Source organism: Coptis chinensis, chromosome 2 (genome assembly GCF_015680905.1).
Source record: "Coptis chinensis isolate HL-2020 chromosome 2, ASM1568090v1, whole genome shotgun sequence".
Lineage (NCBI taxonomy): Eukaryota > Viridiplantae > Streptophyta > Magnoliopsida > Ranunculales > Ranunculaceae > Coptis > Coptis chinensis.
Window position 1 is genome coordinate 47044904 of NC_141457.1, and position 19836 is coordinate 47064739.

Sequence of the window (19836 nt, forward strand, 5' to 3'; positions counted from 1 at the left end):
GCATATAGGGCTGACCTAATTGATGTTATTGGGCTTATGGATAATGACCAATTGGACTGGTAGAGGAGATAGTGCCGAAAGTGCATCGAGTTCATTAGTGTCGTAGGGCACGGGGATACCCCTAGTTTGAAAAAAAGAGAGAAACGGTGAGAAAGTGTACAAAGTGATTGGTATGAACATTATTGTCAGTGACAGGTCACAACACCGAGAGACTTTAAGATGTCAAGATCCTGTGGCCTACACATCTAAATACACACATTGAGTAGTACATTTTCCTCTAGCATTAGTTGGGTAAAATTTCATGAACCCAAAAAACAAAAACTCGGTTTCAACTTTCAAGTTTCATTCATGTGAACTATACGCGTTGTATTCACCAAACATTGGCATGGGCCAAAACGATGGATCAATAGTAACACTTTACACGTGGCGGGGAGTAAGAAATTACCAACCGACTCCCAAAATCCTGGATTTTTCACTACAGCAGTATAAATACAATAGCTAACTGAATATATTAAGAACACAGCGCTCCTCATTTTTCATTTATTTTTCGCTCACTCACTCACAAGTCACAACAACAGCTAGAGAGAGAGAGAGAAAGAGAAAGAGCATTCATTAACCACCATATATCAAATTCAGATCTAGTTTTCCCTCTCGTTCATATTCACGTTTTTTCATATAAAATGTTCATCGATTTACTTGTTGTATGTTAGTAAATCAAAAAACAAAATGGTGATCACTGGACCAATTTCGCCTGGTCAGGTATCAACATTTCCGTTATTATACATTTCTTTTCCTTTTTTTTTTTTTTTAAAGATTTGATCTTATGTCAACTAGTTAATTGAGTTTTCAGTGACTGAATAGTGAGTAATCTACGTTTATTTGTTTGTGTGAATAATATTGAACTGAATTAATTGATTTGAGAACTGGAATGCTTGATTTGATGTTGACTTGTACTATTTAGCTACTAATTCAAGTTTTGATGTTAATGTTTATTTCTTCGAGTGTATCTAGTCACGAAATTTTTTTGTGTATGTATTTGATGTTTACTACGCACTAGATTTGTTATGATTGGCTTCATGGAGTTTGGTTTTTAAAGCATTATCAACATTAGACTTATAATTCAATTTGTGAACAACTGTGCATGCAAGAATTTTGAACACTATATATGAGATTCTGTTAATGATGAATCGGAGAGAGATAGAAACGAGATATTAATGGGTCATCACCTGATCCTTATGGATGCGGTATTCGCCAAGGTCTTGAGATCTTTTCGCGGGAGTTCACGTATAGGTTTGAGAATGGGCGAGGGCTAGATTTTCAGAGGAGAGTCTTCCGTCATTTGAGAAGGTTGTGCAGGCCTTCTCTGTCCATAAGAACTAAGAAGCACAGATTTGTGAATGGTAAGTCCTTTCCTGATTCTCGTTTCTTACTTGGTTGTACCGCCAAGAATAATATCCATTCCATAGATATCCTTTTTGGGAGGAGAAAACTGATTGCGAGCTTTAGGCCTTTGTGCATGTCGAATGCGGAGTGTGTCAGTCACTCTCATTCAATCTCCATTTTCTTGACATATTTGGTGTCATTTTGCTCTCTGTTTGTGGTATATTTGGAAGTCCCTGGATTGGTGAAGGAGTTATAGTTTCTTGCTTGGTTCCAGCAAATACTTTCCTTAGAGGGGCACTAGTTTATGAAGCATTGCCATTTTTGGCCATGTTGTGTCGAGAAGACAATTAGAGCTCTCATTGCATTTTGAGGGAAGGGCAATGTCATATGAGAAGACTATTAGAGCTGTCATTGCATTTTGACGGAAGGGCAATGTCATATGAGAAAACGATTAGAGCTTTGTCATTGCATTTTGAGGGAACGACCAAGTCATATGAGAAGACGATTAGAGCTCTGTCATTGCATTTTGAGGGAACGGGTAAGTCATATGAGAAGACGATTAGAGCTCTGTCAATGCATTTTGAGGGTAGATATGCCGTGTCCACGCCGTACTTATGCAACACAGGTTGAGAGAGATATCCTTTTTTACTATTTTTTTTACCAGTTGGATATCTTTGATATATAGCTTGAAGTATTGTACCTTCTGGGCGTCTTTTGTTGTTTGTGTGGTCTGTCTTGTTGTTGTCTTACTTTTGTGTTTCGTGTGTCTATTTTGTACTGTACAATATCTCATCCTCATTGATATATAGAGTAGCTACTACACCTTTAATCAAACCAAAAAATAGAAAAATTGCGTAAAAAGGACTTACAGTAACGTTTTCTTCCCATTGGTCCACTCTTGCATCATTTTTCAAACTAGAGATGAGGAGACAACTCTAGATTGAGGGAAGTAAGAAATCCAAAATTATGGACCTAAAATACATCCAAAGTAGGCCCAACTCCCATGAAGTCATCACTGTCTTGATCGAAAGAATTGTCAGAAGATGACTATTTGCCTTCTCTGTCGACAGTTTACTTCACAGAAGAATTATGAGACAATTAATAACTCTCAGATCGTGTAACATATCTTTTCTCACATAATAAGTATGATAATTATTTTAATGCTCTATTTTTGTGGGTGTGTGTATGCGTTTAGTCCTCTATCAATACCTTTCTTTGTCAATTGTCACATTTTTTCTTATTATATGTTAGTCTGTAACTGACATGGTTTTGGAAATATGTATTTATTGCAGGTCTCATTCTTCATTGGGATTATCCCAATATTTGTAGCATGGGTATATTCTGAATATTTGGAGTACAAGAAGAACTCTCCTAAACTGTGAGCTGCGTAACATTTTAACTGTGTAGATTACTTTTATTTTCTCCCTATACAACATGCAAAATGCATTGACTGACACTTATATTCTATTCAATTTAATGTGAAACTTACTAAGAAGTATTTGACCTTAATATTGAAGCTGCCATGCTCTCGTTGCTTGAGTTCTGTGATGTCTTTATTCATTTTCAAATTGGGGGTGTGTTTTGCTGATCAGCAGCAGAAGTCCTCTGCGCAAACTCTGTTAGATTATGTTGCAACTATTAAACATTCAATCGATAAGAATTCAACTCCTTTACCTGAGATTGTTTTCGATATGTGATTCCAAAAAAATTCTAGCGGAGAGCGACACAAATGAAAACTAAAACATCTTTTAAAGTTTATTAAGAAGTAGTGTCTGGCTATGACTCTGGCATGAACAATTAGTCTAGTCAATTTGGTTTCTGATTCTTGTTTCTGCCTTGGTGCTATTTACACTGCCATGTACTGCTATGCAACTCCAATTTCATTCAAGCCTGGTTTTGTACCAAGATTGCCATCTTCAATGGGGCCCTATCTATATTAGTTGGGGCAGCATGGACAGAAAGCTTATGAAAACAATAAATAAAAGCTACTGTATTGGTAAAATTTTCTGTTAAAGGCAAACATTAAAATAAGGTTTATTGAAACCAAGTTACTTTCGTCCACTCTGAAATAAAGAAACGCAGGATGGTCCCACTAAAAACGCATGCGGTTGTTTGTTGGCAAATGAGTTGTTGCATGAAGGGGATTAACGGCTGATGCGGTTTGCAACTCATATGCTGACTTCATATCCTATTTTTAGATAATTATTTCCTGGCATTATATCAATGCAACATTGCGCTCAATTTTTTGAGAATTATGACCTTTGACCCACCCCTTTTTTCTTTGGCATGCCAACATATGTAATTAATGTTTGTTTATTAAATACATGTAGATCCGTTTTTCATAGTGCTTCTTTAGTAGGCTATGAATCGTGTTATTGACTCATTTACCTTCTTTCTAGTGCCAGGGGTTCTGATATCAATTTGGTTGAGTTGGGAAAGGACGCAGTTCAGGAGGATGATAGAGCTGTTTTACTAGAAGGTGGAGGTCTGCCATCAGCATCTCCTAGATTTCGCAATTCATCTGTCTCGTCTCAACTAATCAGGTTTGTTGCAGTACCTAGCACTTGCATGTGGTTGGGGGAAAGGGAAAAAAAGGTTGGGAGGTGGTGTGTGTGGGGAAGGGGTAGTGCATATTTGGTTTCTGTTGGCCAGCAACATTTTCACATGTCTTTTTTATTCTTTCAGATTCTTGCTGATGGATGAGTCGTTTTTACTTGAAAATCGTTTGACATTAAGAGCCATGTGAGTGGAATAAGCATAAAGATTATTTGCTATTATTTGATTTGACTCCTTGTACTTTTTGCTGCTAAAACTGTTGACTCCCAGATCGGAATTTGGCATTCTTCTGCTTTACTTCTACATTTGCGATCGTACAAATGTTTTTGGAGAGTCAAAAAAGGTACTAATACATTCTCTACAAATTTCACTCATTTATACATTTTTTGGAATTCTTTGTGAAAGATCTTGATGCTCCTTCACAAATAAATGTGGACTTGAGGACCATCACTTTGTTTTGCTATCTTTCTGTGCATGTTGGTTAGAAAGGAATAGAAGGAACTCTTAAGCCAGTGGAGTTTGTGACACTGTCATTGGAGTTTGTGACACTTTCATTGATGCCAAGTATATTTAGATCATGGTCTCCCTTTTGAGGCATTTGTGTTTATAGATTGGACCTCATATTGTATTGCAATAAGCTAGTCTTTTTAATGTTTTTACATTTTGATTGGACCTCATATTGTATTGCAATAAGCTAGTCTTTTTAATGTTTTTACATTTTGATTGGACAATTCTGACGAAAGTTCATTTTCTTTCCTCCATCAGGCCATCTCCTCGTGAGAAGAACTCTATATTGGTCAAAACAATTGTAGTGTCTTTTGAAGTGTGATTATCAATCATATCATTGTTTATGCAATGATAAAGCAAACTAAACTGACTTCAGTAAATATAGCTGCAAGTCTATTGTATATATTGAATTATGTATCTCATAAAATGCCGTCTTGTTTTTTAACATATATATGAAATTTCTTATCCTTTTTTATGATGCCACCTTTAGTAGGTCAATTTGAGAAAACATTGTTGACCACCTTTTGGAGTTCCACATTCCACAGTCAAATAATGGTGTGACATGGATCAATAAGCGAGTAATGGCCAAAGTTTTGGCCGGTGGCAACCTTTATGTGAACTTGATTTATCACAATTTACGTAATTTCTGTTTCCTTTTTCTATTCTTAATAGGCACAATATGTAGTTGCTTAAAACATGTATAAATTATCACTTACTCTTGATAGACCTATTATGTATAGAAACATATATAAATTATCATTTTCGTTTTCTTTTTGTTATTTACTTTTTTGTTCCCTCATGTCACTTTGCCTACTTTGAATTATCGCTCTTCTGGTATTTCTTTAGAACTGTATTTAAATACAGTTCTAGTTCTAGGTATTTAAATACAGTTCTAGTTAGCTCATGTTACTTTGGTGGGTTTGCATTAATTAGCTCATATCTTCTCAAGTTTGGTTTAGATGTCTTACAGTACTATAGTGAGCTGGTCATCTTATGTGATACATACAGTCTATCTGTTTTGTGCCGAACTGAATTGTTTATGTTACTTATCATATATTTTACAGAGTTACAACCGGGATGTTTTTCTATTCATTTACTTCCTTCTCATCATAGTTGCTGCGATCACTTCTTTTAAGATTCATCACGACAAGTCACCATTCTCGGGGAAAGCCATACTGTATCTAAACAGACATCAGACGGAGGAATGGAAAGGTTGGATGCAGGTAGGTCTTCTGCAATGTGACAAGTCGCATTATAGAACTCAAACGATTTTATTCTCTTTCCCCTGTATTTTATGTTCAAAAACAGATGATATTTCTGTAGATTGTTTGCAAGTCCACGTCTTGTTTCCTAACTATATGAGTGTCAACTGTCAACTACTGAGCACTTTTAGCATTCAATATTTTTGTTCCTACAGACACAGTCGTTTACGGGAACAGTTTGGTTTAGTCTGATAGGAATATGGGTGATAACATGAAGGATTTCTAAATTTTGTTTGAGGAAAAAAAACAGAAATTGGTGCAACTGTGCAGTGACTTCAATTTATTTTGGGCTCTTTTCCCAAAAAACATTCTCTCATGATGTGATAAATTTACTCATATCTGGTATTTTTGCCTTGTTATGTGTGCACATACTTATATATTCATGTCTCCTTTTTTTTTGACGTACTTTCACTTGGTTGCCCTACTAAGGTTCAGTTGGCTTCATAATTTTTCTTGGTAGTTTATTAGGCCGCTGATCCCTAGAGAAGTTCACAAGACATTGCTAAGTTATTGTACCAAAACTACATTAGATTGAAGCATGTATATCGTGTAATAGTGCGCAAGCATGATAAGTCTTGATACATTTTTTTCTCAATGAGACATAGCTGTGGGGTTACAAATCAGTCTGAAAAAATCTCACTCATTTGAGTCTCTTTTACAGGTGCTGTTTTTGATGTATCATTACTTCGCTGCAGCAGAAATATATAATGCAATTCGTATCTTTATTGCTGCATATGTGTGGATGACTGGATTTGGAAACTTCTCGTACTATTATGTCAGAAAAGATTTCAGCTTTGCAAGGTTTGCTCAAGTAAGTAATATCAATATACTATGACAATAGTTGGTCAAACTCGTTGTCTTTCTTTTGCTAACAGTATCTCCTTCCTGTTGAGCTGAACAGATGATGTGGAGGCTCAATTTTTTAGTAGCGTTTGTCTGCATTGTCCTTAACAACAGTTACATGCTATACTACATCTGCCCTATGCACACTCTTTTCACTCTTATGGTTTACGGTGCTCTTGGTATATTAAACAAGTACAATGAGATTGGATCAGTTATTGCTGCAAAAATGATTGCCTGTTTCTTGGTGGTCATTATGATCTGGGAGGTCCCTGGTGTATTCGAGTTTTTCTGGATGCCATTTACGTTCCTTCTGAGTGAGAATCTTAACATAGCTTTGTTTTCCATAGGCTATGTTACAATTGTTACTAAAGTTACAAAAAAATGCAGGTTACAGAGACCCTGATCCTTCAAAAGCCAAATTTTCCTTGTTGCATGAGTGGCATTTCCGCTCAGGTCTTGATCGCTATATTTGGATTATTGGAATGATATATGCATATTATCACCCAACAGTAAGATGATGCATACTCTTTTCAGTGCTTGAGATATACATTACAATTACAGATTTCACATAATGTTTCTTGCTTGTGTCTAATTGTGGAGCTTGTGTCAATATAGGTTGAGAGGTGGATGGAGAAGTTGGAGGAAGCAGATGTGAAACGTAAAATATCTATCAAAACAGCTGTTGCTTCAGTTTCCCTAATGGTAGCTTGAAATCTCCGTTATAAGAATTTTGTCTAGAAAATCTTTCCTCTGAAGTTCCATGTCTAATTGATGCTTTTTCTGTATGCTTTTAGATGGGATATCTGTGGTTTGAATACATTTACAAGCTGGACAAGATCACATACAACAAATACCATCCTTATACATCATGGATTCCCATAACGTATGCATTCATTTCTCCAAAAGGATTGGGTTTAACTTCTTGGGATCGTTTCTGCAATTTGTATTGCTATATTGATGAGCTTTGCCCTTTGTGTCATTGTTGACCAGTGTATATATTTGTTTGCGAAATGTCACGCAGCAGTTCCGATGCTACTCCTTGACACTCTTCGCGTAAGTCCCTTTTTTATGATATGACTGTTCAGAATTATGATCCTACCTCGTTTGTCATTTGATGCACTTATTTGGAGTCCATCGCACAAGTTGTGTGAATCAATATCTTCCAGATTTTGGTAAACTATTTGTTCAGGCGTTTTCTTAAACGGACTGTCCGTTTACGAACATGTTATATAGTGTCTTGAGCAGCTTATATAGTGTCTTGCACAGCTTATATAGTGTCATATATAAGCTGCCCATTAACAAGTTAATAAGCGTAAATTAAAAAGTTGTTCAAGACACTATATAAGCTGCCCCACAAACGTGTCCGTTAACGGACATGTCCGTTTTAGAGAAAGCCTGACTATTTGTTTCTCTTTAACTGTTATTGAGATGATTCTGTTGGATTTATTAGGTGGCTTGGGAAGATAACATTGGAGACGTACATTTCTCAGATCCATATCTGGCTAAGGTATCTAGAATCCCATCATTCTTCTGGTTTCGTGCTTTAAATATGTCGATGGGTGGGTGGGTCTATGGTATCCAGGGGTGGAACCCGGATTTAAAATCAGGTACAAAATTTTTCCATTATTGCAACTTTAAAATTCGACATGTAATTATACATCGCAAAGTATGTGAAAACTTACATACTTTGGAGACCTTTGAAACTCAGCATATTTTTGTGTCTACCGTTGTTATTTTTCTTTTGCTTGTGTAGGGCTATGTTCACTACTTGAATCACTTTTCCTGATTTCCTCTACCCATTTATACTCTCAAAGTTTCCTACATGGTAATAAATGTAAATGCGTACTCTCTCTTACGCTTTTCATCATGCTGCAACTCCACCTCCCCATTTCTACTTGTTAATTATATCTCATTTCACAAGTCTGTATTCATTTCTAGGTTTTGAAACTACTAACACTTTTCTTTTCTGAATTAAGATTTTATTCTTATTCGTTTTCTCTGAGGTCCCAGATTCACTTTTTTTATTTGTTTATCTCTTCTGCTTTTGTCAAGTCTTAAATTGTCATGGATATAAGGTCTTGAAACTTGTACCGTACTTTGAATCCTGGTATAGTAGATCCCAAGTGCCAAGAACTCCTTTTAGCTTTCTTGCATTTTCCCAGAAATAATTGATTAGTAACATACTGAGATATGAATCAGATAATAAGTGGAATATCCTTTGTCCTTTCTTGATTTAATTAGCCTTCGTTTTTTTGGAAAATTTCAGATCAGGTTTGCCTGATGGGCAGCCTAAATTCTTGCTCTCTCTCATCCCAGATTATCCGCTGCTTAACTTTATGCTCAACACGTCTATATATGTTGCGGTATGTATGGAAATTATATTGAAGTTTTTATTAGAAACATTATAAAAATCTGATTTGGGGAAACCTCTTAATTCTTCTCTTGCAGGTTTCGTATAGGCTTTTTGAACTAACAAACACATTGAAGACAGCTTTCGTGCCAAGCAAAGATGACAAACGGTTGGCACATAACATCATTGCAGCCGGAGCAATTTCAGTTGTCTTGTATTCTTTGTCCTTGGTGTTCCTTCAGATTCCTAGGATGATGGTGAGCCATTTATAGATATGCTGTGAAGTATAAATACTTACATTTATAGATTCCTGAGGCATATTGATTCTTATAATGTATATATGAATTCTTGTACCTCGCCAAAGTTTCCTTAGATCATTGATTGGTGTCAGTCCATAATATGTTTCCTAAAAGTGTCCATGATAGTTTTTGCCCTTTTCTGCATTGTATCTTCTTCTAACGTGGCTTTGCTGTTAAAAATATTGCCAACAGGTATGAGAAGATCAAAGTGTAGAAATCACAAACGCAAGAGATTGTGAAATTGTAAGTCACTATGAGAACTATGCTGAGGTGCAAGAAGATACAGTGTAAAATAGAGATTATAACCTTCAACGCATTGATGGCTACAGTCAGTGATTGATAGGACGGTGCTCAAGCTTGAAGTGTGCCAGCTACTCTGTATGGAGCCATAGGATCTGCCTCAAATTGAGGCAATGTTTTGTGAAAAGCTTATTCTTTGGTTTACGCCAATGCTATAGTAACCACAAAGGTTGTATACGTACACAACGAGCCAGTGTACTGTATTACTGTGCATGTATGATCAGTGCTGCCCTGTTTTTTTTCGTTTTTATCTGGACATTGAGATTTGCATTATTGAAATGCTTGCAGTGGTATGAAGCATGGCCCAAAATATCGCCGAGATATCCGATATCTCGCCGATATATCTCGGTAAATTGGTACACCGATATCGATATTTCCGATATATATTCACCGAATATTGAACCCTTTTTTTCCGAGATATATCGGAATTTTTGATATGAAAGTTTATATTGTCGATATAATTGATATTTTTGAGATAATCGATATATATCAGTTGACTTTTTGACCAATTGTTAATAACTTAATATTGAAATTTCTGAAATATCTGAAATATCTAAGATATATCGGCGAGATATCTGAGATATATCAGTGAGATATCCGATATTTTAGAAACTTTGGACTGGTCACCAAAAAAACCGAGATATCCGATATATCTGATATATTTGATATATTTCAGTTTTTAGGTATACCGATATATTAACCGATATTGAAATTTTGGACCTTGGTATGAAGTATGAACACTGACTAGTCTCATTAGAGCTTTATATAGGCCCACTTTCAAGCAACACATTACAATCTAAATTAAACACGTGACATCTATGAAAATTTAGCCAAATCTGATGCTCTAAATGAATACGCTTTCTTTATGTTCAATTCATTTTCTTATTTTTATAGAAGACGCAAATTGGTTAAACGTAAGAGTAATCAAATTGTTACTAGGTCTAATCCAAATACATTAGCGTCTCATAGATCTTATTTTAAAGGGCTTGAGTTTTGCGTCTAGATCGTTTGTTTTCTAATTAGTCATCTAATTATTATTGCTAATGCTGCGCTGTGTCTTGGACTCCTGATCAAAATCTTATTTTAGAGTCATGGTATGGTCGTACTGAGGCAAATTTTGTTTCATTATTATTATAGATATGTGAAGTTTACTTAAAAAGTGCACTACCAAACGGAGCTTATAAATCTCCTCCCTGCAGCAGTCAAGCCCTATGTGAGGGAGTTATATACACTTCCAGTAATATTAAGCACGTGTCCAGCACACCAGGACGGTAACACTCATCTATGCGTCCAGGTCACTAAGGATCAGTTCATACAGGTCATGCGACCTCATCAGCACCCTGAACGCTATCCCCTCAGATCGTCCGCATCCAGAATGGTAAGCGTCCAGAACGCTCATATTGTCCATCATCACCTCAACGGCTAGTAACGTTATCCCCTCAGCTTGTCCGCATTCAGAATGGTAAGCGTCCAGAACGCTCATATTGTCCATCACCTCAACGACTAATAACGTATGACCTGGCTGTCACCTTAAAGACCGGAGCTGCAGATGCGCTCACCATTACTCCACCACAGGACATCTTTATGGCTATTTAAGTCCCATCAAGTCCAAAACTTGACTGGACGTGGGAGAGGGGGAGGCGCGAGCACCCTCACCTATATAAAGAATAGGAGGAACTACATCTGACCTGATTCAAGTCTCCCTAGCAGAGAGAACTTGATACGTAGGCAGTTCGTCACAACGAACTCGGTCAAATCCAATCAATCAATTCATCTCCCCCAAATTACCTACTCTAGTAAGGTTAAACGAAACTTAACCTTTACACCCCACACTTGATGGGGCTCTTGAGTTGTGCACCACACTTAGAAGGTCTCACGTTTGTCTCCCCGGGACAAGTTATTAGGGGTATTGCTTAGCGAGACGGGTGAGGTGCAAGCAAAGAAGAAATATGCAAAGTATGCTGAAGCCATGTCAAACCTGGAGACCTTCAGTGTGAGGGAACATACATGCAAATGTAATGCTCGTCACAGACCATGGATAAACAACCTATCTGTCCAACCATCATTTTTTCTGCTTGCTTGACTGGACGCGGGAGAGGGGGAGGCGCGAGCACCCTCACCTATATAAAGAATAGGAGGAACTACATCTGACCTGATTCAAGTCTCCCTAGCAGAGAGAACTTGATACGTAGGCAGTTCGTCACAACGAATTCGGTCAAATCCAATCAATCAATTCATCTCCTCCAAATTACCTACTCTAGTAAGGTTAAACGAAACTTAACCTTTACACCCCACACTTGATGGGCTACTGAGTTGTGCACCACACTTAGAAGGTCTCACGTTTGTCTCCCCGGGGACAGGTTATTAGGGGGTATTGCTTAGCGAGACGGCGTAGGTGCAAACAGTAAGAAATATGCAAGTATGCTGAAGCCATGTCAAACCTGGAGACCTTCAGTGTGAGGGAACATACATGCAAATGTAATGCTTGTCACAGACCATGGATAAACAACCTATCTGTCCAACCATCATTCTTTCTGCTTGCAAGTTCCAACAAATTGAATTCGTTGCATATTGTGTATAAAACAAGCTTAAAATGCTCCTACTATACACCACAACGTCTCTCATTAAGCGAATTTATGTCAGTAGATGACATGATTAAAACAATAGAAAATGTTTTCACCTGAGAAGAATTGAGTTGCAACAAGTTGTACTACAACTCTTATGCTTCTGCAATTGTCACACTAGTTTGATTTCAACATTGTTACGCAATCTTATATATTTCTTGTGTGCGACAGATGGAATAAGCACAATTACGCTGTGATCAAAGGAGAAAACGATCAAGGTACAAAACCTACATACACGTGCATAACCGTATCGCATCACTGAGAATCTTGCTTATCCTGCTTTTCTTGTTGAGTTTCCTTTGCGTTTTGTTATTTATATTAGGGTATGCCCGTGCCTACAACAACCTCGACGTGCCTGCGGTGCTACCCCGACAACTTGTCGCGGCAAGGCCAGCCACGCCTTCAGTGCGAAACTAGATTTTGGACCCGGGCATATGCCCGGAATCTATTAAATATTTTGTGTGCTGAAAAGGCTTTACAAAATGTTTCACACAAATTTTCGAATCAGAATATATTTTTATTGAAAATAAATCAAAATACGTTAATGAGCAGCGATTATAGTACATAAGTACTTAGAAACTAAAGGATCAAATTGAGATATCCTATTCACTTTGTGGTTTAGGATATTAATCCGTAATTTTTAAATAGAATTATCTTAAACTCGATCTAGCTTGTATAATAGTTTTCTTAGATTTTTAGTGATTTAACGGCAAATTTTCGAATCATAATATATTTTTATTGAAAATAAATCGAAATACGTTAATGAGCAGCGATTATGGTGCATAAGTACTTGGAAACTAAGGGATTAAATTGAGATAGCATCTTCACTTTGTGGTTTAGAATATTAATCCGTAATTTTCAAATAGAATTATCTTAAACTCAATCTAGCTTGTATAATAGTTTATTAGATTTATGGTGATTTAGCTGTAAATCATCACCGTTCAGCTTACGTAATAATGTGTACAAATCACTAAAACAGATTGATTATTTCCATATCATCAAAAAATACACTATTCCCATTTGAAAAGATTTATCATATGAACGTGTCCTATGAATGGGTGTCATTATATTAAATTATTCTAAAAAATATTAGCAACTATGCATAGCTATGAAAAAAATGAAAATTATATTAATTACTCATTTAAATTTCTTGCACCACTCTCTATAAAAAGGAAGCACCAAACCTTGATAAAACTCATCGACTTCTTTTTATTGTTAGGTTTAATAATATAAGTTTGATTAAAGTTTTGTGAGAATGTCCAATGTGGCCAAAATAATATTGAAACTGCTTGAATAAAAAAAATTATAATAAATACTATTTAAAATGCAAAACTATATTTGTCGAGACATTTATTCTCCCTACATATAATACAAATATATTTTAGGGTTATTAGTTCAATGCATTTGCATCAAGTTTTTTATTTTCCATTAATTATATATTCTTTGAGATTAGTTTAATGTAGCACGTTGCATCGGTTTCTAATTTTTCATTAATTATTTCTTTAAGGCTAGTTCAATGCGGTTGCATCAAGTTTCCAATTTTATGTTAATTATTATTTGAGGTTAATTCAGTGCAATTGTATCCACTTTATGATTTCCTGTTAGTTATTCATTAAGGTTAATTCAGTACAGTTGCATCCAATTTTCGATGTTTCATTAATTAGTCTTTGAGATTAGTTCATTGTATTTACATCCATGTTCCAATCTCCGTTAATTATTCTTTGAGGTTAGTTTAATACATCTCAGATCCGGTTTTATGATTTTCCGTTAATTGTTTTTCTAGGTTAGTTCGATAATTTACAATTTCTATACGGTTTGCATACATGTAATAGTCTCTGTTTTATAAACTCACTTTCATTTTGGGTTCCTAATTACTCGTGAATTACTCATGTGAGAAGGCTAAAAAAATCGACATTTATGCTTTGAGGTCATGATGCGCTTACATCCGACTTCGATTTCTAGTTAACTATTTTTTGAGGTTATTTCAATGCATTTGCATCCAATTTTTGATTTCCGTTAGTTAATCTCGATTTTAGTTTAATGCAGTTGCATCCGTTTTTTTTGGTTTTCCGTTAATTATTCTTTGAGGTTAGTTCAATGCAATTGCATCCGATTTCGATTTTATGTTAATTGTTTTTTGAGATTAGTTCAATGCATTTGCATCAAGTTTCCGATTTCCCGTTAATTATTTTTTGAGGTTAGTTCAATGCAGTTACATCAAATTTATAATTTCCGTTAATTATTCATTTAAGTTAGTTCAGTGCAGTTTCATCCATTTTTCAATGTTTCGTTAATTAGTCTTTGAAATTACTTCATTGCATTTGGATCCAGTTTCCAATTTTCCGTTAATAACTCTTTAAGGTTAGTTCAATGCATTTGCATCTAGTTTCTGATTATTTATGCTTTGAGGTTAGTTCGATACAATTATATCCGGTTTCTGATTTCCCGTTAACTATTCTTTGAAGTTATTTCAATGCATTTGCATTTAGTTTCCAATTTCCCACCAATTATTCTATGAGGTTAGTTTAATGCAGTTGCATTCGGTTTTTTATTTTTTGAGTTAAGTTCAATGCATTTGCATCAAGTTTTTGGTTTCCCATTAATTATTATTTGAGGTTTGTTTGATGTATTTGCATACCATTTCCGATTTTTCGTTAAATATTTTTCAAAGATTTGCATCCAATTTCTAAATTCCCGTTAATTATTCTCTGTCGTTAGTTTAATGCAATTTGCATAAAGTTTCAAATTTCTCGTTAATTACTCTTTGAGCTCAGTTATGTATTTGAATCCAATTTTCGATTTCCTTATAATTATCTAATGTGGTGTGTAATACCAACTTCTACTGATCCATCTGTAGTGTCATTGCAAACATGACATAAAAAGTAAATTATGCTTAATTTACTATGTGGGATCATCGAAGATTATTCAGTTTTCGATTTCCTGTTAATTATTATTTAAATTATGCATGACTCACTATGTGGAATCGATCTTCAAAGATTATCTACAAACGTGTGTTGTTATATTAATTATTCTGAAAAATATTTGCAAATATACATAACTATTATATATTAATATTACATTAATCACTAAACCAAATTTCTTATAACGTGAAAACCTCACTCTCCATTAAAAATAAAAAATTCACATTTGATAAAACCCTTCGACTTCATTTTATTGTTTAATAATAGAAGTTTGATTGATGTTTTGTGAGATTGCCTAATAAGACGAATTTCATATATATTGAAGCCACTTGAATACGGAAAGAGATAAGATAAACACCATTTTAAATACAAAACTATATTTATCGAGACATTCCCACAACATATAATCCAACTATGTTTTGAGGTTAGTTCAATGCATTTGTATCCAGTTTCTGATTTTCCGTTATTTATATTTTGAGGTTAGTTTAATGCAGTTGCATCCAATTTCCAATTATCGTTATTTATTTTTTGAGATCAATTCAATGCCGTTGCATCCAGTTTTTGATTTCTCATTAATTATTCTTTTTGGTTAGTTTAATATATTTGCATCAAATTTCCAATTTCCTGTTAATTATTCTTCAAGGTCAGTTCGATGCATTTGCATCCAGTTTTTTATTTCCCGTTAATTATTCTGTGAGATTAATTTAATATATTTGAATCCAGTTTCTGATTTCTCATTTATTATTTGATAAAGTTGTATTTGCATATAGTTTCCGATTTTCCGTTAATTATTTTTTAAGATTAGTTCTACGCATTTGCATTATGTTTCCAATTTATAATTAATTTTTCTTTGAGATTAGTTCAATGCGGTTGTATTCGATTTCGATTTTCGTTAATTTAATCTTTGAGGGTTAGCTCAATGCATTTGCATCCAGGTTTTTCATTTTTCGACAATTATTTTTTTTTAATGTTAGTTTGATGTATTTACATCCAAGTTTTGATTTTCCGTTAATTATTCTTTGAGATTAGTTTAATGTAGTTGTATCCATATTCCGATTTTCTATTAATTATTTTTTAAGATTAGTTTAATGCTTATATTTGCATTCAGTTTCCGATTTCCCGTTAAATATTATTTGAGGTTAGTTCGATACATTTGCATCCAGTTTTTGGTTCCCCATTAATTGTTTTTTTACGTTAGTTTCATTCAATATTATACATATTTTAAAATATGTTATTATTGCTTTGTCGTTATTATTTTTTTTTTCATTTTCTATTATATATTTTGTGATGTTAAGAGTGCCACATAGGAGAGAGAAAATCCTCCTTTAAAAGTCTCTGTTTTAGTATATAGATAGTAGATAACTCATCGTGCCGGGCACGATGCAAGGCCAGCCCAATTGTTCATTATTCATAAACCCAATAACATCAATTGGGACAACCAATTGTGCAATATCATGTCAAATTTAGAGGCCCAACAGTTTATAGGCTAGTCCAACATTTATAAGCCCAGTCACAATTATTGACTTTTGATTGATTTTTAGATGAATCTCATAGTATTGATTACACTTAACAAAATTGCACAAATTCTCTAAACACTTAGATTTGTCAAGTCATATTTTAGTAAGAATGATTATCTACCATTGGATTGGAGGGAGTCTTTTGGCCCCACACTTTTCTATTTTGTTAGATAGAAAATAGATTTTCAGATTTTTTTTCCTTTTCCGATAATTATCTCTTTAACGTATATAATACTGTTACAGTTTAAACTGTAACTCTTGGTATGGAAAACTGAGCCAATGAGCAAAGTGTAAATAAAATAGTGAACGATCTTTCTATGCATTTCAAATAGTAATCTATGAACGGGTACATTTCTTAATTGCATAATTACTACTCTCTGGTCCCGTACAAGAACTTCCACTTGCATTTTTTTGTAACTCACTATTCATGAACAAAACCTTTCAGGAATCAAGTATGTGGAACATTCTACTCACTGTAGATCAAAGACACTTGAACAATGCAACAAATGAAGCTTCTCATACTGATTATTTCCCGTTCTTCTTATCCTCCCTGTCCTTTCCTGCAGCATAATCTAAGTATACCCTGGCTCTTCCAGCAATGGTAGTCATGCAAAACAAACCTGATTCCAAGCCCCAACTTCATCACGGTGTATGCAAAACAAATGCCAAGAAAATCATTTGTTGAGCCTATACAAATCTTCAACTTCCTGGCAATGGATGGAGGTTCGGATCTGATACAGTTTGTATAGCAGTTATACTAGTTTCTATCTAAACTCGGTGACACAATCCAAGGTGGTTAAGAGTCATACATTCAAAAGCCAATCCACGGTCAAAGGGCACTCTAACTATATTTTCTTATTGAATAACTTATACTGAACATTTATGGTGCTGACAGGTTTTGATCCTGGGTTTGTAGCAACAACTCCCACAAACTTCACCAACGAAGCTAAGCTGATATCTTCCTAGGAAAATATTCTAATATGCTAAATGTTTGAATTAAGAGTGGGTCAGAGAACTTCTAAGCTGAGCTCCAATTGAAGCCCTATAGGCCTATACCAAGTAAAGAGAGTAAAATATTATCTTTTTGAAAGGGTGGGATACCAACAACCCCAAAAAGATCACACTGAATTTCACAAGGGCGAATATTTCACTATAGCTGATTTTTAAGAACCTAAAGTTAATCAAGCATGAAATGAAGCAGCCATATCGACATTTTCAAAAAGATGACCAATCAATAATATATCTGAGGCACACGTGTATGACACATTTCTAGCTCCATTATTTGGAAATATAAAAAAAAAATCTACTGTTATACTGAACTTAGTGAAAGCGTGATGTACCATACAAGTACTCAAATAGTTCTATAGATCACCAATGAATTAGACAACATACAAATATTCACTATTTGATTGAGAATATTGCAAAATGAAACAAGAACTCAAAAACAATCAGTTGATGCGAATTCATGATGAAAACTTTCATATTTCAACCATATAGTTTAACAATCTCTTACAAGAAAACTAAGAGAACCACAGAGTAAAAAACCGTTTACTGAAACATATTCATTAATATTAAATGCAAAAACACAGATAACCCCCTCACCTCATCTTTGGTGATCTACAACGACAACAAGAAAATCCCCTCTCCGATTACAATTAACTTCAATCTATCATTTAGTAATAAACCCTTCCTTGCGACCTTCAAATCCAGGACGCATAAGCTTCTTCTCCCTCTTTGCAATTCTCCTCATCTTCTTATCATTCTTCCTCTCAGCAATATTCCCAGACCGTTTCTGCTGTTTTTCAATCCTAACCTTATCTCTACTCTCAACTCTCTCTTTCCATTTCCCCACATTCTTCTCATGTCTCTTCTTATCTTTCTTAATACTCTCCTTTATCAACTTAGGATTATCATGAACCTTAATCCCCGCCGCCCTACTAGTCGCCGCTTTCCACAAAAACTTTTTCCCTTCTTCCGGATCTTTCTTCATATCGTCCAACTTCTTCGCCTCCTCAAGCTCCTTCACCTTCGAAACCTTCCTCTTCTTCTTCCTCCCTTCTTCATCACTCCCTATCTTCACATGACTAAATGCCAATCCCTCACTAGCCTTCACCACATTCTCCTCAATCTTCTTCTCCTTCTCATGACTCTCCTTCACATTTCCCTCATCATATCGTTTACGTTTCCCTTCACGAATCTCTCTCCGTTTCTCATTCCTCGGTGTTTCTATCTCGCTGGCAACTCTCTTCCCCCTGAGTTGTTCAATCTTTCTATGTAACCTCTCCCTAAGTTCCTCATAAGTCACTGACCCCTCGGACGCCTTCGGCCCCACTCGATTATTCTCTCCTTCCTCATTCTCATTACTCTCAAACTCAACCACCACATCATCATCATCATCATCTTCACTCTCTTCATCCTCTTCCTTTTTATTCTCAGTATCAATTTTCTCTTTTAACAGTTCCAATGTAGTCGAGTTTTTTTCAGGGTCTAGTTTCTCTCTTTTGCCCTTCTTTCTATTTAGTTTAGACTCTTTTTTAGCTGAATATTTTGCTGTTTTACTTAAACCTTGAAACCATGGCTTTTCATTATCCTCAACGGGTAGATAAAAACGTGCTGGAATTAGTTCAACGAGGTTGTCGAAGAATACTGAGTGGTTTTGGATTAAGGTTTTAAGGTCAAGAATTGAGGTTGGCTTTGAGGAACTCTGCTTCTTTTTCTTCATTGCTGTGGGAGAAAATTAGGATGGGTCTCAAAACCCTAGTTGGGAAAATGGAAACAAGCTGTGCTGTTTAGGTTATACTGCGAAATATCACAATGTATCGTAATATCAGTGGCGAGACTTTGATGATGATATTTATCAGTTGTCTAAACTGCTTTCTTATTTTCTTGTGTTTTTAATGGGTATGATGCGTGTGTGCTCAACTTACCTAGCCATGGGAAAAAGTTCATACATAATGCATCTGTTTATGATCACATTGCTAAATAAATTTGTTAAGCACCTGGTCAGTCGGTCAGAGTAACAAATCAAACCGATGATTCCCCTGAGCATGGACCAAGTCCGGCCTAAACCAATCCAATGTACAAGCTTACTGAACAGAAAAACATTTGATCAATGAGTTTTTTTTTTTTGGATAATTCAGCCTTAATATAGGGTCGCGGTATTGACACCCCAGTTTATGGAATTGGCACCCCTTTGACCAATTCAGACCAATTCAAAAGTACTGGCACCCCTCCATTAATCACATAAAAAAAACACTCATAGCAAGAGATTGTC

The 19836-nt window shown here is 35.3% G+C and overlaps 2 protein-coding genes across 3 annotated transcripts; one reads left to right on the forward strand and one right to left on the reverse strand.

Annotated features, from left to right (window-relative positions):
• Positions 1 to 504: 504 nt before the first annotated feature.
• Positions 505 to 10002, forward strand: RWA2 (O-acetyltransferase family protein). Of its 2 annotated transcripts, none has more exons than XM_086588954.1 (16): positions 505 to 759; positions 2676 to 2761; positions 3783 to 3926; positions 4069 to 4125; positions 4210 to 4282; positions 5511 to 5669; positions 6370 to 6519; positions 6610 to 6865; positions 6939 to 7060; positions 7167 to 7253; positions 7346 to 7434; positions 7542 to 7604; positions 8002 to 8058; positions 8818 to 8914; positions 9000 to 9158; positions 9393 to 10002. In XM_086588954.1, exons 1-16 carry the CDS (start codon positions 727 to 729, stop codon positions 9396 to 9398), a joined length of 1638 nt encoding a protein of 545 aa, XP_086445080.1. In that variant the 5' UTR covers positions 505 to 726; the 3' UTR covers positions 9399 to 10002. The 2 variants fall into 2 exon arrangements, with proteins under 2 accessions (XP_086445080.1, XP_086445081.1); XM_086588955.1 differs by having other exon boundaries at positions 515 to 759; positions 3789 to 3926.
• Positions 10003 to 18014: 8012 nt separating this feature from the next.
• Positions 18015 to 19338, reverse strand: LOC147516296 (uncharacterized). Its single transcript, XM_086588956.1, has one exon. The coding sequence runs from the start codon at positions 19282 to 19284 to the stop codon at positions 18232 to 18234; it is 1053 nt and encodes a 350-aa protein (XP_086445082.1). The 5' UTR covers positions 19285 to 19338; the 3' UTR covers positions 18015 to 18231.
• Positions 19339 to 19836: the final 498 nt, after the last annotated feature.